Raw genomic sequence first — 27997 nt, 5'->3', positions numbered from 1 at the left:
TTCAGTGTTCCATTCTTTTATTTGTCACCACCCCACTGCCTCAGTTTTTACTAGGTTCGGGCTTTTCCGCACTAACCGCAAACAGATTTATACCACTCACAGATGTGCTGGGTTACAGAATTGTATAACAAACCAATAACATTTCAAGTAATTTTATTAAAATCAAAAACCAAGTATAGTCTTTTTTATGCATCCTATCAGGGTTGTGCACTGAAGCTAAGTTGCTGAGCACCTTTGGACAAGAAGTTTCATGTCAAAAGTCTTCTGCTCTGCTAATTAATAGGAAACTATTTTTCATGCACAATTATGTGTATCAATCAAAGGCACGTAATAATATTGCTCAGCTAAAATACTAAAGAGAAGAAACCTTTTGCCATCCAACACCGCTTATTAATTTTCACAGCATATGCTAGGCCAATGAAATAAAGAGTATCACAACCAGCCAAGTCTTATGCTTGACAGGAAGTTGTACTGTGCCATAGTACACAGGAATATCTTTTGATACAGCCATTCGGAATATATCCCTGGTAGAACGCAGATTAATATCAATCTAGTAGGACAGAAAATAATGCATCAGTGTGTCCTACCACATTTGACATATGAAACCTTATCCATAAAAGATCGTAAGACATTGAAATCTAAGCATTCCAATGGCTTTAAACTTATTTTTATTTAACATATGAAACCAGTAAGATACATTAAAAATGCTGCAATTTTACAGCTTCGTCTATAATGGACTATTCAGTTATCCATTTTTCTCCATGCAGTGTCATTTAGCACTGCCAACTGATAAAAACTGAATATCCAATTCCTATCTTCCTCAAGAGCAATGATTCAGCATTTCTTATCTGAAGAGATCTATTGCTTCCGTAAAACCTTCATGCAGTGTATTTAACACTGCTACTTGATACAAACTGACTATCTGATTCCTGTCTTCCTACAGCAATGATTCAACATTTCTTACTTATCCGAAGAGACCTATTGCTTCCCCAAAATCTGATTCATTACAAAACAAGACTTCAGAACGTACATTATACATAACCGCAATGAAAACACCATCTAGTTGTCTATGATATAACACATTTCTTTTCTTCTTCTTTCTTGTTGTTGTTGGCAGCCATCTGCCTCGGGAGGTATGTGGGAGTGAAAGTTGCAGTGCGGGCTGTGGCTGTGGCTGTGGCAACCGATACGGGAGGGACATAATTTGTTGCAGCTGGCGGAGATGAAGGCACCCACTGGTACTGGTGCTGGTGCTGCAGATGTACCTGGGTGGTGCTCCTCCCGGAGGTCGTTCCTGTTGCTATGGTTACATAACCTGACGGTCTGTCTTCACGATAACAGATCAGATATGCAGGATAAATCTGAGGCTTCTCAAATATGACAAAAATGGATGGGTCTGCCACATCATTCACGCAGCTGTCATAACAGTTGATCATGCCACTGGATTTTTCTGGGGGACGAGTATACGCTGCATTCCCCACAACAAAATCACCCACCAGAACCTGAGCTACAAACATTGCCTTCACCTTTGCATCCCGTGGACAGTAGTGGTGGGAATAGGATGCATCTCTGGCAAAGTAGCTTCCTAGGAAGAAGCAAAGGGCAGGGATTCAAAGCGTTAAGTCCATACACATAGAGCTGAGTGCTGTGAACAGAGCTGACACAGGTTTTGACAGCTGACACTTCATGCAGCTGAAGAAATTTCAAACCACAAGCGTTTTTGATAAGTCTTTGGGAAAAAGTTAAAACCAAAAGGAAATTAGACAAAAGCTTTCCCTGTGTGGAGCAATTAAAAACATAGACACTAGAAGTACTTGGTGCTCCATGCAGTAATAGTCCCCAGATTTTAATGAATATTTTAACATTGAATTAATAGATTTGTAAGCTGCCTTGATATGGTTTGAGATGGTATATAAAATAAGGTGATATCTAACCAAGCCATACTCAGAGTAGATCCATTCCCAGTCAGGGCCATAGCTAGGGTGTGTGTGATGTGGGTCTCCGCCAGGGACGGAGGTGCAAAATCGGCCAAAAATATGTCCATAAATAAAAATATTTATTATTGCTTCATAGGAAAAGGTTTTAAATAGAGGGTGAATTGAATTGGGGGGGGGTGGAGGAGAGGCAGAAAGAAGAGATAATTTGTCCCTGGCTGGGGGCGCAATCTGGATGGTTCCCCCAGGGGCGCAAGATCACCCAGCGACGGCTCTGTCTCAACAAATGAAAACAATGAAGTTGTTTGATTCCTTTGGTTTCCATGGGTCTATTCCGAGTACAACTAATGTTCGATTATCACCCATTTTAAATAAAGTGAATAAAAATACTAGTTGAAATTAGTCAGCTGGGCCAGTCTATGGTCAATGGCAACTGTATAGTAAAATATCTGAGCATTGGTTACAGATAGGTAGCCGTGTTGGTCTGCCATAGTCAAAACAAAATAAAAAAATTCCTTCCAGTAGCACCTTAAAGACCAACTAAGTTAGTTCTAGGTATGAGCTTTCGTGTGCATGCACACTTCTTCAGATACCACACTTCTGAAGAAGTGTGCATGCACACGAAAGCTCATACCTAGAACTAACTTAGTTGGTCTTTAAGGTGCTACTGGAAGGAATTTTTTTATTTTGTTTTATCTGAGCATTATGTGCTATATTTTAATATGAGGGAAATCATTGCATGAAGTGCTGAGTGAGTCCCTTCCATAACTCAATATACTGACAGACCCAACCCAATCCTGCGGCTGAATGAGCAGATTTTGTGCTGGCCTAGGTTGAAATTCTCACTTATCCAGGAAGCTCACTAAAGGACCAGGGGTCGGCCAGCCACACTTACTCCACGGTTGTAGCGAGGATCCAAATGGTTAACAGCCATGTACCTGCCACAGTAGCTCACTGGCTACTTCAAGACTAGATGGCTGAACTGCCCTGGACGTAATGCAGAAGCAGCAGCACAACTGCTGGTAGGAGGAGACCTTGGCAGCACCTGAGCCCTGTGCGTAAGAGATCTGTGCTGCTGGCCACTTTACTGGGCCAAGTTCAAGGTGTTGCTCTTAGTATATAAAGCCCTTAACAACTTGGGACTAGACTACCTATGAGCTCACCTCACCCCATACCTGCCCACTCAATGGCTTCTAGAGGTGAAACTGGCATTACTACAGGTGCCACATAGTGGTCATTCTGCACTGACAAGTGCATGGTTGCCTATTGGGCACTTTTTCCAGGGCCTGCTAAAAAGCTTTCTTGTTTAGACAAACCTACCCAGATGCTTACAAAGTTCAGGTAATTTAAATCTGTTCTAGTATTTTAACTTTTGCATATTTTATAGTATGGTTGTGATTTTTTCTTGATTTTACAGTTTTATTTTTAGTAAAACATTTTCAGACTTTTTACAATCAAGTGGTGTATAAATTTAATTTTTTAAAAAATGTACAGCCACCTGGCTTCTTGGAAGGATAGGATACTAAAAAAGTATTTTTGAAAGGCATTGTGAAGTGCAACGATGAGCTTGTTAAAGAAATCCTGGAATCTTCCTTTACACCACTGTTGAGGACTGTGATTACCAATCAACTCACTAGGGGACATTTTAAAAGAATCCCTTCTTTACCATAAGATGGAGCATGAGGTGGTAGAACAAGTCTGTGTCAGTCAGAGCCTTGAACAGACTATGGTTTTTTCTCACATAAAAGCTATGAAACCCACGTCTGATTGATAGGCGGCACTTTCCAACATACAGTTCCCGGAAATATCCTTTGGAATACTAAGTGCGAACGGTCCATTAACTGATTTGCCTCACGTGCAACCCACTATTCTATTCTGCATCTGACTGATTTTATTTTATAGAGGATGAGATCAAACTATGAAAAATAGTAAAATCAAACTATATAAAAATGAGGTGACTCTCTTGTTTAAATCCTGCATTTGTTTCAAGGCACCTTACACCACCAGTCCTTTGATGTAGGCTGGGAGACTAAACAATGGCTGTCCCAAGGGCAGCTCATCAGTCTCATGGTTGAACAGAGATAAGAACCAATCGTCTCTCCACCACAATGGCAGCTTATCACAAAGTGTGACTTATCACATCAGTAGGTTGTCCTTTCCACAAGGAACTGAGTGTGCCAAAACAGGACGCTCTCCCATTGCATCCTCACAACATCCATGTCAAGGAGGTGAGGCAGACAAACAATGGCTGGGCCAAGGCTGAAACATGTATGCTGGATGGAAAGAAGATGAACAGTACAACCCTCAACTGTCTCTTGTTACATTTTAGGGTGTAAACGTCTCTGGGCAGGGACCTGTCTTGTGCAACTCTACATGTCTTCTCAGAGCAACTTACTCCTATGTAAGAGCTTACAGGATTTGAATCTTCTTCTAGGAAGGGCTGGTGCTATGCTGTTTTTATAGTAATTACTTGGATAGTTTTAATAGATTGGGGAGGGGGGAGAGAAATCTTTCAGTGCTTAATTGTTTCCCTCCCTAGGTTTTTAGCTGTTCTTATTTTTATCTGTAAGCCACTAAGAATCCCTGTCAGGGGAAAAGGTGGGGTATAAATTGTAATGTAATGTAATGTAATGTAATGTAATGTAATAATATATCCTATCATATCATATTTTAAAACCAACAATAGGGCACATTGAACTCATAATTTAAGCACTTTTAAAACCCACTTGTTTCAGTGAGAAAGACTGGTGTGTGCTAAGTGCCTCTGAAACCAATGGGACTTCACACCAGGTGGCGCCAGATGTTGCTCAGCTACAGGTCCTAACATTCCTGATCATTGCCCAGGGCTCAGGAGAGAGATGGCTCAGCCACCTGCTTTGCCATGCCACCTGAACAGGTCACAGGGCTCCCAGCCACCACTGATGAAAGGGAGTTAAATTGGAAGAGAGGTGAAGTCAGCACTCACATCACTCTCCTCTTTGGTTTTGGGGTGGAGGGTGAACTGTACGTTGACAGGTTTTTAATCATACCTGGCCATCACAACTCCAAAATCTGCTCTTTCAGATTTTAATTTCCTCAACTTTCACATCACAGACAGGAACAGATCCCTAAGGGAAATCATCATTGATCTAAAAAACACCCTTTCAAATGGGAAATACCCTTGTTTATCTCTCTCTTCCCTGGAAACTCCTGAAGCTTTTTAATTTCAGTTTTTAGCAGGGGTGGTGGCTTCTACAGTGAGCTTGCTGGTATCTTATTTAACACTCTACATACCTTTTCCATAGGCTGTTCCATTGGTTCCACAGATTCTCCAATCAAAGTTGTCACTGCAGATGGCCTCCAAGCTAGAAGGATTAGTTCCATGGAACAGAAGTCTCTCATCCACTGTCTTTCCCCCATTTTTCTTCTTCATCTGTTCTTTTTGCCTAGAATGAAACAAACGTTTCTCACTTCCTGTTGAGGTTTAGGCAGGCAGCAACCATTGCCCTCTGCTGGAGTGATGGGCCAAATCTGCCCCATGAATTTGGATCAAATGAGATTTGAAGGATTCCTAAAGACTCTGGGAGTTTCCAGCTGGCACTGCTGGCCAGCTTCTATCAATGCCCTGGTCTCTCTGTGAAAGTTATATGAGTCAAGCAGTAATCACTCCTCAGGGCCATCTTCACCAGTTTAGTAGGGGAGATAACCAGAACAAATGGAAAGCGCCAAGGAAGTCCAGCTGAGCATAGATAAGAGCTCAGTACTGAGCTATCACTTTGTTCATTTATTTTTTACACAACAAATGTCTCCCCCATAAATTCTTGACTGTAATGCAATGACACTTTCACATGTGTGTTTCATTCTGCCAGCAATATGAAAAGATTAGCACTTATGGTACAGTTTACAACCCCTCACCCTGCACTGTTATTATCATCTGCATTATTACCCCCATCATGACTTAGGAAAGTGTCAGCCCAGAGACGTCCTTGATAGGCATTGTGTTAATAACCTCACATGACGGATGCACTGATGTCAGACTGCCTGAAATGAAATGGCAAGTGTTTGTGGAAACAGATTCTGAATCTATGCCATCTTCTGTGCTTTTCTTGTTTCTAGGGAATCACAGCACTGGAACTACATTTACTCTAAAGCAAGTGACTTACGTTTTGTTGTTTACAGTGTGCCCATGTCTAAAACCAGGATTAGTGAGTTATCCAGTTTTGTCCTCAAAGCTTTTTTTTTTTAACCCAAGAAGCTGAAGGTGCTAAGATTTAAGAGTCCATGCCAAACTTCATATGATGCAGGCAAAGTTATCAGCACCAACTAGGTTGTACACATGAGGTGCATGAACAACCTGACTATAGTTGGACTGTTGTAGTTAAAAAGAACAGAAGCAGTTAAAGTTTTAAGCTTCACCCCTCAGCTGTTTGCCATTCAAAATTTAATTCCCCAAGTTGAGAGATGAAGATTTTGAATGAGCCACGTGGGAGAGAAATTGTTGAATACTTTAAAACTCATATGCTGCTTTTCAGTAAATAATCAAACATCTGGTTTGCACTGTTGACTAGGATAATGTGAGAAAATGGAAACAAACCATTGGAAGATTTGCCAAAGGGACGGATTCTGAATTCTTTTTAGTTTATCGATGGCATAATTGCTCATTGTCTTTTGAAAAAGAGTCTCAATCTTAGTATATTCAGGAGACGTCTTGATGACTTCAACAGCCTAAAATGAAAGGTATCACAATGTGTTGAATGTATTCCCATGGCCCCAGAGAAAACTGACTGCCTTCAATTTTAATTTTTTTTGTATTATTAAACAGTTATACATTATACAAAATCCTAATGTGATACACAGTATCATTTAATATATCAGTGGTTCCCAGTCTCCCACCCACCAATCAGCTGACAGAAATCTTCACTAAGAAATCCTCTACACCCTGAAGGTCTTGCTCCCTGTCAGTCACTGTGAGTTCAGATCCCACAAGTGTGTATGTTTGCATTTGTCATTTTTCTAAAGAAAAATGTAACTATCTTCTTTCTAGACATAGACGGCATTAATGACATGTACAAGTGTCAGCCTAGAAAAATTATATCCTTTCCTGCAGTAAATGAGTTACCTTGTACCCAATTGCAGGTAGTGCTGATTTATCCCAGGTGTTTGGGTAGTCTGTGAATGGAGTGGACGCTGGAGCCTGATTTGTGTGGCTGGAGGGAAGAGAGAGAACATATTTGACTGCAGCTTCTTTTTCTCTAAATGCAGCAGCTCCTCCTGGCTGCTGCCACTTGCAATAAGAAACTGTTTCCGGAGCTCCGGTCGGATCCCGAGGAATTCGCAACCAGAGGTGCCTGTTCTGTGCAAGCGTGTGGCACAGTAGAGCACTTCTGTGCATGTGTGTGGGGTGAGACCCAGAAAAATACTTCCGGGTTTGCCGCGTTCACATCCTGAAGGATACGCAACCAGAGGGGTGAGTATCCAGAGGTACCACTGTACTCACTTATCACAAGTAATACATTTTGTCTTCAGCTACAGGTGATTCCCCTGCTCATCAATACATGGACAAGTCATACCTCAGGTTGAAGTAGCTTCAGGTTGAGTGTTTTCAGGTTACGCTCTGCGGTGACCCAGAAGTAACAGAACGCATTACTTCCAGGTTTTGCTGCTCACGCACGCGCAGACGCTCAAAATGTCATGTGCATGCGTGGAAGCGGGGAATCGCGAGCCACACACGTGCAGACGCGGGTTGTGTTTGCTTCAGGATGCGAACGGGGCTCCGGAACCGATCCCATTCGCATCCAGAGGTACCACTGTATATAGGAAATTTCCCATACTGAATGTTGTGTTGTATGTCAAGCAGCTGAGGGAGGGAGGGAGGGAGGAAGAAAGAAAAGCGAGAGAAAGAGAAAAGAGACAGACAGAGAGAAGGTGCAATGCTAACACACAAGGATTTGTGGTCGTGTGGGGGCAGCCTGTCTCATCCAGGGTTCTTTATTTACCTCACATGTCTCATTCCAGGGACATCTTACCAAATCCTAGTTTGAGAAACTGGGCTCTAATCATCGTCTGGCACCATGGTCAGAAACCACACATGCCAAACACTCTATGGTAGCATAAGGGGACTAAAAACAAGGTAGCACATTTTCCCAAAGTGTGTAATGAAATTATTCAGTCTCTCTGGGGTATAAGCATGCATAGATATAATTTCATACGCTGGATAGTCTGCTTTTTAAAGCAAAAGATGATAAAAATGTTGACTTTATACCCCTTCTTTGTCTTTACATCTTCAGAGGAAACAAACTTGGGGCGCCTCCGAACCTCTCTCTGGGTTTGATACTGCAAGTTTCTCTGTTTCATATCTTGAAAAAGAGGACACATGTTTTAATTCAGCAAGTCAGAGAACACAAGCCAACTTTCTGTTTTTCTAACAGGAAAGGGTGAAGCAGAGCAGCTGTTCTTTGGCCACCAAAAGCCAACTAAAAAGTCTTACACCTCCAAGGGAATTTGAGAGCAGAATGGCAGATTCTCTATGCACCCTTGCAATTCTTCCTTTGTGTATCATTTCTAAGCTTTAAGTGGGTATTTTCATAGTCAGTATTAAATGTTACGATGGAATATAAAGGTGGAGTTAGTCTCTTAGATGCTATGGAATTCTGGAAAACTTTGAATATACTGCAGGCATTGTAGTTACAGTACCTTTAAAGTTGATCTCGTATTGCTGGGAGCCAGCTTTGAACTGGGCACTGCCCTCTGGAACTGCTAGAAATAAATTCTCCAGGTCATCAGAACCTAAACTGGATTCCTGGAGTTGTCCACCCTGTAAAGGAAAAATGTGAAATGTGACAAGTAAAGTGACATGAAAGTCATTGGGATCAGCACAGCCAAGTGTTTTCCCAATTTAAAATGAAATGCTTATGTAATACCACTGGCATGCAAATACAAACACTGCTAAAACAGCTTACTGGATGCACATTAGTGCAAATGAAAATTAAAGTACTGAAACTGACTTTAGAACTTGGAAGCGAAGTCTTATGAGGAATGACTGAGGGAGTTGGGTATGTTTAGCCTGGAAAAGAGGAGACTGGGAGGAGATATGGTAGTCATCTTCAAATATCTAAAGGGCTGTCACATGGAGGAAGGAGCATGCTTGTTTTCACCTGCTCTGCAGAGTAGGACTCAAACCAACGCATTCAAATTACAAAAAAGGAGACACTGACTCAACATCAGGCAGAACTTTCTGACAGTAAGAGCTGTTCAGCAGTGGAACAGACTCCCAGGAGAGATGGTGGACTCTCCTTCCTTGGAGGTTTTTAAGCAGAGGTTGGGTGGCCACCTGTCATGGATGCTTCAGCTGAGATTCCTGCATTGCTCAGGGTTGGACAAGATGACTCTCAGCATCCCTTTCCAACTCTGCAATTCTATGATTTCTATAATACATCAAGAGTAGAGAACCTGTTTCAGCCAGATAACTGCATTTCTTTCTGGGCATTATATGCCACTTGTGGATCAGAGTCAGAGGCAAGAGTGAGCAAACAGGAGGATTCAATTTTACCTTTGTACAGTAGAATAGTTTCTACACGTACCCCACCCCTCCACCCTCCATCAAGGAATGCAAGAAAGATTATCAGAATTCAAAGACACTCAAGGAATGTGCAAAGCAAGACCAGTGAGGCCTGGGCAGGGTCCCAAGAAGAAGAGGCCAGGAGGAGCACATTCAGCCCTCAGGCCTCTGCCTCCCACCCATTAGCACAGATGCAGCTGGATAGCAGGCAAAAGACTATTTACACCACAAGAGCTTTGCTTTTTCCAGCCACCCATAAAAAGTATATTTTCCGAAAGACTCTTATGTTCTTAAGCGACACAATTTTGGCAGATCAGGAAATGGGAAACAGCAATAATTGGAGAAAGGGGTTTGGGCTCAGGAGTGTCAAATGTTGGCAATTCTTACCATGGTCTAAGTGCAGGAATGTCAAAATTCCCTCCTTTCCAGAACAGCTCGTAAGTGGTATGGGTTTTCCATAAACCTCATACCTTACTCCTGCATGTTTACCTTTGATTATGAAGCCTCCCAGAGAGAGAGGTGTTTGTTTGTGTGTGTGTGTGTGTGTGTGTGTAAAATAAATTTATAAATTGAACCTTATCTTCAATGAAAAGAATCTACTGTGTTGTTAAAATGAAAGTAGGGATCATTTAAATACAACTGCCCTAGATGCACACAGGGTTTTTATAGTGAAATCCTCAAATAAAAGATATCTTGCAACAACAAATGGAATATACTGACAGCCCAGCTGTATAATTCTAAACATTATTGTTGGGAAGGAAACCGTTAAGCACAGTGGGACATAGGATTATAGTGCAAAGGAGCATTTTTGCCTAAGTTGTTGGGGGGGGGGGTCACTTATGATACCAAACAAACAGGAGCCTGAATCAAATGTTACTTTGTCTTCATTGTTTGCAAAAACTGGAGACTCTTAATGGGCTTGAAGTAATGTCTCCAAGAAGTAATGTCTGAAGAGGTCCAGAGACCCTGGCAGCAGGCATTCTGCACAATACCAGAGACAAACAGAATTCATACTGACCTGTGTCCCATATTCAGTCCACTGGCCCAGGTCATTCTTCCAGTACCAAAGCCACTTTGTTGTCATTACAAACTTAGGAGGTTTGGTGACAGATGATGGGGTGGACAGACGTCGAACATGGGACATAGAAGTGGTCATGGTGCTGAAATCGATGTATTCTGGATCTGAAATACTATGCGAATGTGAAAGAGGGAACATGTCTAATTGTAAATGGGTACCAACTTTACAGATACAATACTGCACATTCTAATTAGACAATCAATGATCTTCCAATATATATTATCATCATGCTTTCTAACACCCAAGTTTTCTGCCATAATGGAACTGGCATGGAGAAGACTAAGGTAAGCCCATGGGGATATGCTCTTTATTTCCTGATCATTAGGACTGGGAATGTTCTGAATAAGTTATTTTGTGAACAAGAAGGTGTGAATCTGAACTTATTTCTGTGGTTTATTAGGCCATGGCAAAACGAGACGGTTGACATTAATTCTAAGACAGGAGACCCTCCACGTTGAACCATTTTTGAACCCTGGTACCAGCCTGTTCTCAAAACTATCCTAAAGGCATTATATTATTTATTAAGTTTGTGTACCGCCCTATACTCATAGATCTCAGCACAGTTCACAACATTCAGGAAATGCCTCATGCCATACAAATTAAGTTCCCAAGTACAACCTCCCACTTGAATAGGAGGCTATCAAGACAAAGGCAAGGAACAGACAAAAAGATGACAAGGCTCAGTTAATAATTTACTAAGATCACAGTTTTTCACCGTTAAAGCAAAACATCAGAGTGGGAAGCAAACAAAATGGCCAGTTTTAGTCATTTTCTCCTTAAGAAATTAAGAGTTCTTCCAAACTCTTAATTTGCAAGATGGAGATGGACAAGGTGAAAAATGAGCAGAATTTACTCATTTGAAAGCCCCTCCCTTCCCTATTAAAAGGCATTAGCTAAAAATATTACTAAAATTTTCCTGTACCCAGTAGCTATTTTAGCTCCTATTCCAGCTCCAAAGAGAAGAACTCTCTTTTTCTCAGTACTCTCAAGAACAGCACACACCCACTCTGCCTTAAGGATAGGTATATTCTTCCCTTTCCATTTCTTGCTCTTAGTATGGGTCCTGCTAGCAAAACCGTCACACCTATGTTTCTGTAGACTTTTTAAAATAATCTTTCACTTTTCATAACAAGGGGTGGGTATTGTAGGAGTTGCTGCCTGCTTAAATTGTAATTTTTCGGTCTTTAACAGCATTTATATATTCTGTCACTGCTATTTCATATAATAAATCAAGCTTTCTTTATTCCTTTGGTGTGAGACGTTCTTGTGGGCATTAAGGTTAGGAGTTAACACATATTCATAACAAACACGTCTTAATTCCAGCAAAAGTTCCTAAACTTCTCTGTAGTACCGTACGTGGGTTCATAGCACATACTGTAACAATGTCCCCCAAGGCAAGTAGCTGGTCTTCCAACTTTGCCCCGTCACTGGACCCCTGTGGTTTCTTAAAGCAAAAAGTGCCTTTTCTCAAAGTAACGAGATTCTCTCCTACAAGCTCTGCAGCCTCGTGCAATGACACTACAGAGGATGCTTCCTCCTATTCTCCTACACTAGGATTCTTAACGGGGGCTCAACCTGTACATAGTAGTCAGCTCTCACATTTCCCACTCTTGGTCACACCCTCCCAACAGGTTTTATCAAGCAAGCACTAACGAACATTTCCCCAAGTCTTCATGCCATCTGTTCATGAACTGCGGAGGGGAAAGAGAACTTTTGGAGCTGGTACAGTGAGGGGGGAAAGTATTTGATTCCCCTGCTAAATTTGCCCGTTTGCCCTCTGACAAAGAAATGACCAGTCCATAATTTGAATGGTAGGTTTATTGTAGCTGAGAGACAGAATAACAACAGGAAAACCCCCGGAAACCCAGAAGACAAAAGTTTGATGTGCATTATAATGAGTGAAATAAGTATTTGATCCCCTATCAACCAGCCAGATGTCAGGCTACCTGGTATCTTCACTGTATGTAAAGAGCTGAGATTAGAAGCCCCTGCTGTAAGGGAGGTACAGTCTTAGCTGTACAGTCTTAGCTGTAATCTCAGCTCGTTACAGTACCTGTACAAAAGACACCTGTCAACAGAAGCCATCAATCCAGCAGATTCCAAAGTAGCCACCATGACCAAGCCCAAAGAGCTGTCCAAGGATGTCAGGGACAAGACTGTAGACCTGCCCAAGGCTGGACTGGGCTACAGGACTATTGCCAAGCAGCTTGGTGAGAAGGTGGTGCAATAATTAGCAAATGGAAGAAACACAAAATAACTGTCAACCTCCCTCGGTCTGGGGCTCCATGCAAGATCTCATCTCGTGGAGTTGCAATGATCAGGAGAACGGTGATGAAGCAGCCCAGAACTACATGGGGGGAACTTGTCAATGATCTCAGGCCAACTGGGACCATATTCACCCTGAAAACAGCTGGTAACACACTACGCCATGAAGGACTGAGATCTTGCAGAGCCCGCAAGGTCCCCTTGCTCAAGACAGCACATGTACAGGCCCGTCTGCAATTTCTCAATGCACATCTGAATGACCCAGAGGAGAACTGGGTGAAAGTGTTGTGGTCAGATGAGACCAAAATCGAGCTCTTTGGCATCAACTCAACTCGCTGTGTTTGAAGGAGGAATGCTGCCTACGACCCCAAGAACACCACCCCCACTGTCAAACATGGAGGGGGACATATTACGCTTTGGGGGGGAGTGTTTTTCTGCTAAGGGGACAGGACACCTTCACCGCATTGAAGGGACGATGGACGGGACCATGTATCATCAAATCTTGGGTGAGCACCTCCTTCCCTCAGCCAGGGCATTGAAAATGGGTCGATGATGGGCATTCCAGCATGACAGTGACCCAAAACACATGGCCAAGGCAACAAAGGAGTGGCTCAGGAAGAAGCACATTAAGGTCCTGGAGTGGCCTAGCCAGTCTCCAGACCTTAATCCCATCAAAAATCTGTGGAGGGAGCTGAAGGTTTGAGTAGCTCAGCCTCAAAATCAGCCTCAAAATCTTACTGACTTGGGATCTGCAAAGAGGAGTGGGACAAAATACCTCCTGAGATGTGTGCAAACCTGGTGGCCACCTACAAAAAACGTCTGATCTCTGTAATTGCCAACAAGGGTTTTGCCACCAAGTGCTAAGTCATCTTTTGCAAAGGGATCAAATACTTATTTCACTCATTATAATGCACATCAATCTCTGACTTTTGTCCTCTGGGTTTCCGGGGGTTTTCCTGTTGTTATTCTGTCTCTCAGCTACAATAAACCTACCATTCAAATTATGGACTGGTCATTTCTTCGTCAGAGGGCAAACGGGCAAATTTAGCAGGGGATCAAATACTTTCCCCCCTCACTGTAGATAGCTTCCTTCCAAGCCACTCACCCTCAGCGAGAGACTCTTTTCCCCTTCATCCCACCCCCTTTTTGGGGGTGGGTGGGGAGTGTTTCCAGGCAAGCCCCCCCCCCCACTCCTCCTTCATTGCAGCAACTGCCCACTCAGCTTAAGCATGTCTGTGGGACCAGCTGACTGGCAGGTGTCTGCACACATCTGTGGAATACCAAGACCAGCTTTATACCTGGTAATACTTGGGTCAGAATAAGCTTTTTCTATTTCCTCTCTTCGGGGCAAATCCTTCCAACCATTTGCAGTCTGTACCTGCCATCGATAAGGCATATCGTAATGAATCATGTTACAGTTAGCTGCAAAGAGAACAAACAAAAGTGAGTCACAGGTTGCTTCAACTGATATACAAGGTGATAAAACAAAACTAATCAGAGTCCAACTTCTGCATGTCTGTAAAACATTGTATGCTTTATATCTTCCTTAACAAAATGCTGAAAGTGGCTAACACAGCTGCTATTAAAAGCCATAAAAAGCCAAATTATGCTAAAAAGAGAGAAACATATGAGCAAACAAGCAGAATCAGCAAATGTATACCCAAGAGAAGGGGTGACAAATTGAATAAAATACTGGGTTTTTTAGCCAGGTAAGGCCCCCCCCCCCATAATCGATCACAAGACGCGGCACACACAAATGAAGGAGATGGAAAGTTGATGAAGGACCTGTGGCAGAAGAGGGGAGAGAAGCTCTCCCGGGGGGGGGGGGGAGGATGGGGGGAGCAAGGGAAGTTCCCAGACGAGAGCTGGGAGAGTTCACCTTTCTTTGTGGGGGACAAGTTAAGATTTATCTGCAAAAGAGAACATTGTATTTTCACTTTCTTTTTAATGCTTTTGTTTAGCATAAACAAACAAACAAACAAACATTTTTTGATTGTAACGTATTATGAAAAAAGTATCAAAATGTGTATTATAGCTTAAGATGCATATACATTTATTTTATAGTAAATGCGTACAAAATATATTTTGTAAAAAAAGTGAATTTATATGTCTTCTTATTTTTGACACTGACATTTTGACATTGATGTGGAAACAGGACAGCAGACTTACAAATGAGCACGTGAACAAGGTCTGGACACAGATCCAACCCTTGTTTATTTTTGTAAGAAATGCCACAGTGTGGATGCCACTATATAGAAACTCTTGCCGTTTTATTTGAGGAAATAAGAGAACATCAAGCAGAGCCTCTCCCCCCCCCCCCCCTCTTTCTCAGGGAACAGGGCAGAGTATCAGAGCAGAGTCAAAGAACATTCATGGTCTGAATGACAAGGCACCACTGTCCTGAACTGGAAGCAAGACTTGAGTCAAGACTCAAAAGCAAACAAGTGACTTAAACTTTGGGCTATATGCTCCTTCCATCTCACACTGATCACAGTAATCTAGCAGGAGGATTCCAAGGATGGTAGTTAGACAGATTCTTATCTGAGAAGATGCACTGCAACCAGAGCTGGTAAAGAGGTGCTCCTAGTCCCCGCTGCCACTGAAGATCAGGCAGCAAGACAGGGCCAGGAAGCAGCTGCTTCAGGACAAGCAAAAACACGGACTCCTCATTCCTAAGGCAGCCTGCCATCGGCAGCCTTGCTCAGGTTAAGCTTCTACCGAATAGCCCGTAACAGCACCTGGTCACTCATTCAATGGCAGCTGCATCACTACTAAATTAAGATAAAAATAAAAAATAGGGTGGGCAGCCCAGGCTTACACCCCAGGGAGGTCACTTCAGTGCTGCTAACACAGCGGTGTGACTCCCCCCCCGCCCCGTGAACACTCCACTGAGCCTTGAGGCAGACAGATGCCAACAACATTTACAAATCAATACCTGGCATATCCTTTCATCAGACAAATAATATGACCATCAAATGTGATGGTTGGGGGAGCAGAGAGCTCCAGCCCCCTCTCCGTCCCAGCATTCCAGTTTCTTTGACACCCTCACCCCTCGTTCTGATACACTGGATTCTGTTGCTGCACCCAAGGCCATTTCTTGAGTGGGCAAATGGGGAGGTGGAAGCAATGTAAGCAAAGTTGGCCAAGCAAATTAAAGCATTATTACTCCTGGGGAAGGCCTAAATGGAAAACTGGCCTTGCACTTGTCTGTTGGGACTTACTTTTATTTTTGCAGAACCGCCAGACGTAGAAAAGACATATCTCATCACTTTTCTCCTTCTCTGCATTCTGAGGTGGTTTAGTACAAGGAGTGGCTTTGACACCTGTAAAAGATGGACGGGGGGAGAAATAAAGGAACATAATCTTTAGTAAAACTTGCTTAAGAAGAATCACGTGATAAAACATGCAAAGAGGTATAAATATGTGCCTTGCTTGGAAGGCAACTATACTCACCACTATACCTTGTTTGGATTTCTTAGTTTATTGTTATATGTATTTTATAAAAATTCTGAATAAAAAATTTCATTTTTTGAAAAAGCCACATTAACATTGACAAAGAGCAGCCAGCAACACTGTCAGTTCAGGATAAGGCTAATGCAAATTAGGAGTACAGGGAATCAACCCTAAATTATGCTACAAGGCACAATGCATTGTTCCTAATTTTAAGACTGACAAAGTGTGATCCACCACAATCTTACCTGAAGTGGGCGTGGCACCAGGGGCACCTTTCTCTCCCCCCCCCCCCGGGAACTGTGTTGGGGTTGGGTGAGTGAGTGAGGGATCCCAAATAGAATGAAATCAGCATCAAACTACAGTGGTGCCCCGCAAGACGAGCGCCTCGCAAGACGGAAAACCCGCTAGACGAAAGGGTTTTCCGTTTTGGAGGCGCTTCGCAAAACGAATTTCCCTATGGGCTTGCTTCGCAAGACGAAAATGTATTGCGAGTTCCTGCGGGGGTTTTTCCCTCCCCCCCCCTTTCCTAAGCCCTAAGCCACTTATCAGCTGATCCGCTAAAAGCCGCTAAACCACTAATATCGCTAATCTGCTAAGCTGTCAATGGGCTTGCTTCGCAAGACGAAAAAACCGCTATACGAAGAGCCTCACGGAACGGATTAATTTCATCTTGCGAGGCACCACTGTAGTTTAAATAATTCTTTGAGAGGCAACAACAGCTAGATTGTTATAAAACTGATATAAGTTGCTGCTCCAGAGAAGCGGACACGGAGCAATGGTTCCAAACTACAAGAAAGAAGATTCCACCTAAACATTAGGAAGAACTTCCTGACAGTAAGAGCTGTTTGACAGTGGAATTTGCTGCCAAGGAGTGTGGTGGAGTCTCCTTCTTTGGAGGTCTTTAAGCAGAGGCTTGACAACCATATGTCAGGAGTGCTCTGATGGTGTTTCCTGCTTGGCAGGGGGTTGGACTCGATGGCCCTTGTGGTCTCTTCCAACTCTATGATTCTATGATTCTATGGTATTATTAATAAATTTTAAAATTATATACTGCCCTTCACCCGAAGATCACAGAGCAGTTTACAATACAAAAACACAAAAATACAAACCATAATAACAAACAAAAACAATACCCACCCCTCGCCACACAGAGAGTTTAAAAGCCACAGATTGTTTAATTAGCCAAAGGTCAGGAGAAGAGGAGTGTTTCTGCCTGGCGCCTAAAGATATGCAACGAAGGTTCCAGGCAAGGCATTCCACAAGGAGGCCCGTCTCATATTGCTGCCCTCCAGATCTCTCGCCAAGGAGGTACACAAGGAGGGTTGCAGGGTCTGGGTCAGTTCACATGCAACAGAAGTAGTTTGTTGTGTGTGAGAGAAAGATATATACCAAATATGTGGTGGCAGCAGTAGTCATATGTAACTGCTTACCAGTCCAGAATAGGACCATCCACATGTAACAGGGACACATCGGCAGGCTTTGAGAACCCACCACTACCACCATTATGCGGGGAGAACTGAGGACTCAGAATGCTGGAAGGGGTTGGTGGAAAAGATTAAAGCAGAGCAAAGCATGGCTGTCAAATATTATTTATTTGTGCAGCCAAACCCATTACAATGGCTGTCTGACAAAATTGGAGCAGTAGCACTCAGCACTGTAACATACTGTGGCAGTTTGTGTATGCAATCTACGCTGTTTGTGGGATATATTACAGTGGTACAATGGTACCTCGGGTTACATATGCTTCAAGTTACAGACTCTGCTAACACAGAAATATTACCTCGGGTTAAGAACTTTGCTTCAGGATGAGAACAGAAATCGTGTGGTGGCAGCGGAAGGCACCATTAGCTAAAGTGGTGCTTCAGGTTAAAAACAGTTCCAGGTTAAGAACAGACCTCCAGAATGAATTAAGTTCTTAACCCGAAGTACCACTGTACCTCGGTTCTCGAATGTAATCTGTTCTGGAAGACCATTTGACTTCCGAGGTGCGTTCGAAAATGGAAGCCATTATAGTCATACCTTGGCTCTCGAAAGTTTTGGCTCCTGAATGCCACAAACCCGGAAGTGAGTGTTCCAGTTTGCAAACATTCTTTGGAACCCGAATGTCCAATGCCGCTTCCGTAGATTCCGACTGACTGCAGGAGCTTCCTGCAGCCAATCAGAAGCCGCACCTTGGTTCCCAAACATTTTGGAAGTCGAACGGACTTCTGGAATGAATTCTGTTCGACTTCCGAGGTACGGCTGTACTTCTGGGTTTTTGGCATTCAAAAACTGAAACTTTTGGCTTCCGAGACACTCAAAAATTGAGGTACCACTGTATATTCTGCCATTCCCCAAACTTATCTGAGTTTATTGGCACATACCTATGAAAACATCAGCGTTACCCAAATTTCTGGCAACTGCTGAAAAATGTAGTTGGTAATTGATCAATGTAAGTTTAAAAGGGGACTCATACTGCATATTGGGGCTAAAGCTCATCCCTGTATCTTGCCATGAGAACGCAGATATTCTATCTTAGGCCTAATTCAATCAACTTGGATCCTTTGCTAAGAAAGTAAATTGGTTCACCTTGGTCAGGGCCGAGTTTGAGGTCCATGAGATTAGGTATACTAGATGCTTGGTCAAGTCTGGCTTCTCTCGGATTTCCTGCACTTGATTTTTCTCCACTTGATGCAGGTCTTGCAAAATTACCTAAAAGAATGGGAAAGGGCTTCAAATGATGAGGAGAAATGAGGTCCTTTCACACGCCAGAGTGATGCAAGCAGTACATGATGCCCTCTTAGAGCCCCTTCCTATAAATCACTCACCCTTGCGAGGACCCAGTTCTCTGGACAGTACAGCAGTTTTGTGTTCGCAGATTGTCTGGATGTTCCAGGCCACTTGATCATCCACTCCTCCTTCGAGCAACAGCTTCAGAGCATTTGGTTGCAAAAGGTTGTGAGACCTCTTGCACTTAGGAAACCTACATTCCCCTCTCAGGAAATACCGGCAAATGTGAAGCTTTGTGCAATTATCTTGCTGGGCACAATTCCCATCCCCTTTATTGTAGAAATTGCATACCTGGAAACAGGAAGTGAAAGTAAGAAACACACAAGAATTTCAATTAATACTGCACTGGTCTGAATTGCAGGTAATGTGGACAAATACACCAGTTTTGGTAATATCCTTAGCAGCTGTATCACATACAGAAGCTGAAGACTTCCTACTTATGTTGCAAAGATATATTTTAAAAATGTGTAGACAGTAGGGCTGGAAGATATCTGGTTGTCAGCATCACAGTATTAGGGCTGGGCGATTTCAGCTTTTCAACGCCAGCCAAACATTGTGGTCTGACGATATGCCGCAATGTTGAAAAAACAAGCTGCATTGGCCTCAGCCTGCAAGGCACTGGGTGAAATTGCCACAGCCCTCACCGCAGGAGCTGAGGCTGTTTCACCTGAGTGCCTAGTGGGCTGTGGGACAACACAGCTTGTTTGTACGGCTTAGGTGGGGCATGGGAGGGCTCCTGATCCCAGCTGAGTCATCCCCTGTGCTCCCCCCCTCCTTGTGGGGAGAGCAACGGGGCTCCTTTTTGCGGCCCTGCCAGGGACAGGGAGGGCTCTGTACCCCCAGCAGAGCCATCCCCGCTGCTCCCCCCACTTGTGCGGGAGGCAGTGCCGGGCTCAGTGAGCCTTTAACTGTTCGGCTGAGGGGAGCGGCAACCACACTCTCCTCAGCCGAGCAGATTAAAGATGTAGAGGGAGGAACAAGCTGTATTGGCGCCTCGCTGGTGCACTTTTTTCTCCCTCTGCATGGTATGAGGACAGAGTGGGATGGCAGTTTCACTCAGCGATATATTGCTTGTAAAACCGCCACCTCTCATGAGTCCCTCTGCTAGCAACACTCGCTGGAGCAAGTCGCTAGCAAAGGGACTCAGCAGTGGTGGTTTCACCAGCCATATACCACTGAGTGAAGCTGACACCTCATGTGGTCTGCTCCTCATACCGGTCCTGGGCGATATTCCCAGGCATACACGATATATCACCAGGTAATATTGTGCTATACTGGTATATCACGATGTCTGAAGTATGGATGGAGTTATGTAGAGGCATTGGTTGGCTTCAGTTTTTCCCGTGGCATGGTTTTTGCATAGCACACCTACACACCATGATCTGCGATGAACTGCCAGGTTGAAAATTCTGAAACCAGTATGGTGATATGAACTTCAAACTGGTTTGGGGCGATATATTGATATATCACCCAGCCCTAGTAGGTAGCATCCAGTGATATTACAGAATATATAGCAGGGAGAGCACAGGGTGATATTTGAAAAACACAGCAAGTATAATTGCAGATCAGCTGAACTCTTCTCTTCAACATGCCAATTTTGCATTTGAAGTTCCCTTCTTCCTATGGAAAAAGTGTTCAAGCAATTAATCAGGCAACAGAAACTCCACATAAGGAAGAAGGCATGTGGCAGGGGTTATACTGACAGATTAGTCTGCAATTTGATTACAAACCCAAATTGTAGTAGCAGCAAGAGGAGGCCTCTTCAAAATTCCGGAGGGAGAGAGTACAGCTTGTGGCTGAGGACTCGGCCTTCGCCTCTCTTGGCTGTGCATGCATGTGCCTACATAGAGTATCCTCTTCAAGGGGCACTGAAGACAGTGGAGATTTTTTACTGTTTGCTGTGAACATGCTGTTAGTTATTTCCACAAATTATGGCAAAATATTCTATGTTTGGATATTTGGGCCATGTGATTTTTTCCCTGAAAGAAATGTTATGATCTTGCTGAGTCACAAAAAATAAACCAGGAAGTTTCAGAAAAGGACAATGAAAATGATCAACAGGATGGAGAGACTCCACTTGGGCCTTTTCAGTGTAAAGGAGAGTAAAGAGGAGACACAACAGAGGTGCATAAAATGTTGCCTGGTATGGACAGAGAGGACACAGAGGCTTTTCTCCTTCTCTCATAACACTAAAACTCATCAACACCCAAAAACTCTGAGTGTTTGAAGATTTAGGACAAACAAAAGGAAGTGAAGGATATAGTTAACAGGGGAATTTGGTCTGACAAGAAGCAGTGAGGCCAGCAACTTGGAAGGCTTTTACTTACTTTTAAATTTAAATTTCTACACTGTCCTTCTGAGGACCGCACGGTGGTTTTCAATATAAAAACACACACCATGGTAACAAACAAAAACAAGCCTGGGAGTGGCATAACTTTAAGAGAGGATTAGACAGATTCACAGAGGATGAGGCTAGCAAGGGCCGCGAGCCACGATGGCTCTGCTCTGCCTTTTCTGTCAGGGGCAGCATTCCTCCAGGTGCTGAGAATCGCAAGTGAGGAGAAAGCTGTTTGGCTTTCTTCCAGGTTTCCCATAAGCATCTGCTTGGCCACCATGAAAACAGGATGGTAGACTAGATGGCCTGACCTAGAAGGCTCTTCTTATGCTTATAAGTAATGTGTGACCTGTGTCAATGAATTTTGACCATGTTACACATGCACATATTTTGTAGTGAAGGTTCTTGACACATGAGTGGGACAGAAACGTGATTAAACAAATGTGGCTAACCCTGTCTCATCTAACTTCATAATGCAGAAATTCTACAAAAATTTCTTGTCATCATCCATTCTGTTTCCTCACCTTAACCAGTTAAAAAGGCAACCTATAGAAGAGGGCAAACAAACATCTAGGTGATGCTACAGTATTTTCATAACTTACATCAGGCCAGAGAAAATGATCATTTTGGAGGAGGAGAACACGCAGTTCATTCTCATTGAGCCCAGAAAGTTCATGAGCCTTCAGGACTTTTCGGTTAGCCTCTGAAAAAACTTCATGAGAATACTTGCATGCCCTGGGATAAAAGTAAAAGGAGAAAAATCATAATCAAGGTATCAGAAATACCTGGGAATATGCATGTGGAGTGAGAGCCTATATATTCCAAGGACCCTTCACTTTTTTGTAGGCTACAAATCCTGAATTTGTACAATAACCTGAGTTCCTTGAAATAATGTACTATTAAAAAAATTTGTATTATCTATTCTGTTCTATTGAACACATTTTTCCAAATTCTTGCATACTCTACACCAAGGATGGGAAAATTTTGGCCTGTAGATATTTTTGGACTCACAACAGCCCCAGCAAGCTTGACCAATAGTCAGGAACGATGGGAGTTGTGGAAAAAGGCATCTTAAAGGCCATAGAGTCCCTACTTTAAAGTGACCAAGAAACAAAATGCCAAGGTGGGGTAAAACATTTGAAGATCCTCAGCATGGCAAACATCAATAATGGCAGAGAGAATGCTTAGCTGGTGCCACAAGCGTGTCCTTGAGTGCCTCCTTTACGTGAATAGTTGCCACTCACTCTTGCAGCTGAAGGCAAAGCACTGCCTGGGGGGTCTATTGCTGTGGGGAGGGAAGCCTGCTCTTCACTACTGTGTGGTCAGCACTGCACAGCATTGCTCAAGGTTGCTCCAAAATGCAAATCCTCCTCCTAGATACACACATCAGCCACCACACTGATAAGGCTGGTAAATTAGTAATCGCACTGAATACCTTCCACCCAATTCTCATGCTGTGAGATTTTAGCTTAAGGTACCATTTCAGTGTCTGCACCTAATGCATTATTTCTGGCAGATTCCAATCCACTGAGTCTACTCTTGGTTCTCCTTTTGGAATCTGATTCAAGGCCCAAACAATCCAGGAGATGAATTTTTGCTCCTAGAAACAAATTCTGCTCAGTGTTTATTCTGAGGAACCGAGGTCGAAGTCTGACTGACAGGATACTTTACAAGAACAACCCAAGAGATTAGTGACGATGGTATTTAAAAGCACAAGCAAACAGCTCAGACTTTAAAAAACCACCTTCTTCATACTGTATCAAGGGACGACTTGCTACAACCTGACTGTTTAGATCAGGTATGGGAAGCCTGTGCTTTTACAGAATGTTGTTAGACTCCAGTTCCTACCATCCCTGACTATTGACCATACTTGCTGGGGCTGATGGGACTTGGAGTCCAACAACATCTGGGTCACAGGTTCACCAGCCATGGTTTAACTGCATGATCTCTCTGCTTTGTCTTTCAACCCCTCAGGCTATGTTGTGTCTTTCTCATTCTAGTCTTAAATTAAGGAAGTGGGGAGGATTTCTCAGTGCTTCTTTAGGACAATAGAATGTATAACATTGCTTGAATGGATCAGCAGAGGGAGACTCATGAAATCTTCCTTGCAGGACTGGTTATATAGGTAAAAAAAAAAATGAAAAGGCTTTTGTACAAAGCAAATCAACCCTGGACCAACAATATTATGAGTCACACAAAATCTCCACCTCAGAAAAAATGAGGAAAAATTCATTAGCACTGACTACAGGGGCTTGTGTAGTTTGTGCCTTTGAGTTGCACTCATGAAAAAATACAAGTGGGGGAAAAACGGTTGTTACCTAGTAGTCACCCAGACAGCCAAACATCTGTTGCTGGAAGCAGATAGGAATTTGAAACTGTATTTGGAATCCCATGCAATGCTGACACTAGAAAATCTGACACTGTTTTCAGTAGTACCAAATTCTTCACAAAATCCTTTGTTTTGCTCTTCATTAATACTATTCTCCTTCTTTAGACCCTATCATTTTAACCTCTTAAGTCACATATATATCCTTAACAGTTTTCCAGATGCACCCCAATTCCTCCCTCCCCCCATACCCATTACTTACTGAAAACATATGAGATATGCTCTTAACTGTATTTGGGTTATTATCATTGTAAAACCTTCTGATGTTAAGACTGTATAAAATTAATTGTTTTCAAATAAAAAGAAAGAAAAAGGAAAAAAAACCTGACACTGGTGCCGAAGGACTGGACATCCCTTTCTGCTTCATGCATGAATTCTAAATACAATTCATATAGAATATACTAGTAGTACTTCTACTGTGGCATATCCAGGGTTCTTATATCTTGCAATTCCGCAGGTGTACATAAAAGTATAGAATGTGGTAGTGGGCAAAGAATTCAGTTCTCTTGAGAACTTCACTTTTCATTTCTTCTCCCAAAACCCTCACAAAACTCAGGTGTTCAGCACTTTATAGTCGTTTAGATACTCTTGAAGGAAGCGTGTAGGCCAGTGTTTCCCAAAATTGGATCACCAGCTGTTGTTGAACTATATATACACGCATTATCCCTGATCACAGGTCCCGCTAGCTAGGGATGATGGGAGTTGTAGTCAAACAACAGCTGGAGACTCACGTTTGATAAACACAGGTAGGCAATTACAGATAGGTAGCCGTGTTGGTCTGCCATAGTCAAAACAAAACAAATTCCTTCCAGTAGCACCTTAAAGACCAACTAAGTCAGTTCTTGGTATGAGCTTTTGTGTGCATGCACACTTCTTCAGATACCCAGGTAGGCAATGTCTGCTGAAATCTGAGAAGCCAGAGTTCACTCACTAAAAAAAAAGTCAGCAATTTGGTGTATCCTCAAAGTTGGAGGATTTTCTTGTCACAAATCAGTTTGCCTAGGCACATTTGTGTTTGTGGCCAGCAAGGAGGGGGACTGGCAGACCAAGCCACAAGCTTTCCCTATGTAAGATGCTGATTTCCCTGCTATTCAGTTTATCATTGTGCCATAACAACAGATTCTCTCATTCCTTCACACTCACCATCTGCCACAAGCCGGCCTGAAGCATCTGCCCTTGGTGTAGTTCTTGCAGATATGGAGGTTTTCGCACCCCCCACAACTGTTCCTCTGGCAGAGCCGCATGGGGGACACAGCCAGTACCTGGCGCAAGGAGTCCCGGGGGACAACCAGAAACTTTTCCTTCCCTGCATCCTGCAGGATCTCCTCTAGCTGGTGCTCAGGCAGCCCCGAGAGCGAGGGGAGCTCACTGAAGCCCAAGCCCCCTCCTTTAGAGCAAAGGATCTTCGTGATGAAACTGCACACAACAGCGTCAGACATGTTCCTTCTCTGATCTGCCTTCCTTTGTACTTAAAAGGCTTGTTTAGCTTCCAGCACAGATTAGGCTCCACCTTTCCCAGTCCAGCTCACATGAGAATCGAAACTTAAGCCAAACACAGCAGCTCCCTAGCAACTTAACACCTGTAGACTCTGCCCTTCTGTTCCTTCCTGTTAGGTCTGTTTGCCTTCAGTTTCGCTTCTCATGTGACTTGGGGGCAGCAGGATTCACAAATGATGAATCACCAGACCCTCACAGAAGCTACATGGGTGGTTCCTCACCAAGTTTCCATTCAGGTGAAGGTAGCCATTTTATAAACTTAATTACAGTGGTACCTCGGGTTAAGTACTTAATTCGTTCCGGAGGTCTGTTCTTAACCTGAAACTGTTCTTAAACTGAAGCACCACTTTAGCTAATGGGGCCTCCTGCGGCTGCCATGCCGCCGGAGCACGATTTCTGTTCTTATCCTGAAGCAAAGTTCTTAACCTGAGGTACTATTTCTGGGTTAGTGGAGTCTGTAACCTGAAGCGTTTGAAACCCGAGGTATCACTGTATCAACTATTTTGAATGTTAAATACTATAAATACTATTTTGAATGTTAAGTAAAGTATTATATGCAGGAGTGCCAAAGCAGAGTACATGTCCAGCCACAAACTCTGTTTGAAAACAGGCATGATTTTACAATTTAAGACATATTTCCATCCACACTAGACATTAAAAGCACCTGCCTCCCACACAAAGAATCCTGTGAATTATGGTTGTTATGGGTGTTGGGAATTGTAGCTCTGTGAGTTCCCTGGATACCGTATTTACTCAAATGTAATGCGTACCATTTTTGGCCAAATTATGTCATGAAAATTAGGGTACACTTTAGATTTGATGGCGCCAGCAAATACTTTTTTAGTTTCAAGGTTTTGAAATTTGAGGTGTGCCTTAGATTCGATGGCCCATTAGCTTCACATAAACACAGTACTTTAAATGTAATGCGTGCATGCCATCTTATTTTGCCTAGTCAGCATCAGTCTTCCACCCTCAGGGCTAAACTAAATAGCCCAAACACTTTGATTTATAAAGCACCTTATACTGTACCGCACAACTGATTAGTGGCCACGGCATGGCATTATTTTTCAGGACAGAGGATGGTTTCTGAGTGGGCATGGATAAACGTTACAAGTTGCAACTCAAGTATTGTCAAGAGCATTGGACCCCCATTTTAATCTAGTTCCAGAAAGGCATTTACTGGAAGCACTTCCAAATCCCTTGGATTTCAGTAAGATGCTAAAACCCCTTAACTTGTGGGTAGCTTCATCTCATCATTATAGCACTGTTGGCTCTCATTATCTACAGAAGATATTTAATATTTTAAAGAAACACAAACGGTTAGAAAGGAGAACACCACGTGGGGGGGGGAGAGTTAAGCACTTTTAACTTTCTGAGATTTAAGTACAGGATTAACTCTTAGTAACAGTGGAATCCAAAGCACTTGGATTTAATCATTTACATCTCACCAGGGGCATAGCCAAGATTTTTGTTTTGGGGGGGCAGGCTTTTGTTAGGCAGGCAGAACCTCAGATTTGATTCTGTCCCCCTGCGCCCCCCCCCCCGCTACGCCCATACACCCCACCTTTTCCTCCAAGGAGTTTCAGATGATGTGCTTGGTCCTCTGCCTCCTCGCAACCACCCTGTGATCGTTGGGTGAAGGGGGGCATATAAATTTTAATAATAACAGCAGGTGAGACTGAGCTGCACAGCTGGGTGGGGATCTGTCCTCCCAAGTCCTACCCCAAACCACCTTTATTTATTGTTAAGACAATAAGCGTTTTAAATAAAGCAAGAGACCCGTCAGGCATCTGGTATGGCCAGTGCCGGATTTATGCATATACTAAACAAGCTATAGCTTAGGGTTCCACTCTCTTGGGGGCCCCCAAAGAACTTATGGGGGGGCTGGATGTGCATTTCCAAAATATAAGATAAAAAACAAAATAAAACCTCCATCCAGCAAGCGTGTTTTGTGTTGTGTGGGCTCCTCGGATGGGGGTCAGGGGCCCCGCCTGCTCGGCTGCTCCCTCCAGGGCCCCTTTCCCTTCCCGGGTCTGGCGCGGGACCATGTGAGCCCCACCCCAAGAGAACTTTCTCCGACGTCCTTGTTGAGGGGGCTTGGAGAGCCCCCCCCCGGAGCCCCCTCACCTGGCTCGGCAGCGGCCCTTGAGGTTGAGCTTGCAGAGGTGGAGCTGCGGGCAGCCGGGACACTCCTTGCGCACGCAGAGGCGCAGCGGGGAGACGGCCAGCACCCAAGTGGCGGCTCCTTGGGCGCGCACCAGAAACCTCTCCTGGCCCGCCTCCTCCAGGATCTGGCGCAGCTGCTCCTCGGGGAGCGCCAGCTGCTGCCCCAGCGCGGCTCGCTCCAGGCGGCCCCCGCGCGCGCACAGCAGCTTCGCCAGGAAGCCCAACACCGCCGGGTCCGACATGGTCGCCCGCCCAGCCGCCGCGCTCTGCGCTCCGGGCAGCGCCTCGCCGCCGCCGCGAGGAAACGAAAGCGAAGGCAGCCGCCGCCGGGCGGGGCCCGCCCCCCCGCCCGCCCCCGGGGAGGCTCCGTCCAGGCGCGGGAGGCGGAGACCCGCGGGGAGGGCGCACGTGGGAAGGCGGGCCGTGGCGGGCCCCTTCGCGGCGCCCAGGCGGGTCCTGGAGCTGCTCCCAGCAGGCCCACTGGCGAGCGCGGCGGTTCTCAAACTTTTTTCTCTGGGCCCCCCTCTCGCCCTCGCCCTTGGCGAGGAGGGCCAGGCCTGCCTTTTTACGGAGGAGA

At 44.0% G+C, this 27997-nt stretch overlaps 1 protein-coding gene across 2 annotated transcripts; it reads right to left on the bottom strand.

The window, feature by feature from the left end:
- Nucleotides 1–136: 136 nt before the first annotated feature.
- On the bottom strand, nt 137–27677 carry LOC309341699 (protein mono-ADP-ribosyltransferase PARP12-like). Of its 2 annotated transcripts, none has more exons than XM_081861355.1 (13): nt 27382–27677; nt 21974–22106; nt 19075–19327; nt 18836–18958; nt 16036–16137; nt 14113–14236; nt 10490–10661; nt 8607–8727; nt 8176–8269; nt 7033–7120; nt 6508–6638; nt 5208–5359; nt 137–1585 (listed from the first exon to the last, which is right to left on the bottom strand). In XM_081861355.1, exons 1-13 carry the CDS (start codon nt 27660–27662, stop codon nt 1068–1070), a joined length of 2292 nt encoding a protein of 763 aa, XP_081717481.1. In that variant the 5' UTR covers nt 27663–27677; the 3' UTR covers nt 137–1067. The 2 variants fall into 2 exon arrangements, with proteins under 2 accessions (XP_081717481.1, XP_081717480.1); XM_081861354.1 differs by lacking the exon at nt 27382–27677 and adding an exon at nt 24901–25359.
- Nucleotides 27678–27997: the final 320 nt, after the last annotated feature.

This window comes from Podarcis erhardii (assembly GCF_964252035.2).
Source record: "Podarcis erhardii genome assembly, chromosome: 5".
Taxonomy (NCBI): Eukaryota; Metazoa; Chordata; class Lepidosauria; order Squamata; family Lacertidae; genus Podarcis; species Podarcis erhardii.
This window is presented reverse-complemented; position numbering and strand designations above follow the sequence as displayed.

Excerpts from the sequence above, each read along its gene's own strand:
- LOC309341699 (XM_081861354.1), bottom strand. The coding sequence starts at position 25,196 with ATGTCTGACGCTGTTGTGTGCAGTTTCATCACGAAGATCCTTTGCTCT. Across the intron at positions 14,237-16,035 it reads GCGGTTCTGCAAAAATAAAA|CTAACTGTAACATGATTCAT; the intron begins GTAAGTCCCAAC and ends TTCTCTTTGCAG. Across the intron at positions 10,662-14,112 it reads TCTGACCCAAGTATTACCAG|TATTTCAGATCCAGAATACA; the intron begins GTATAAAGCTGG and ends ACATTCGCATAG.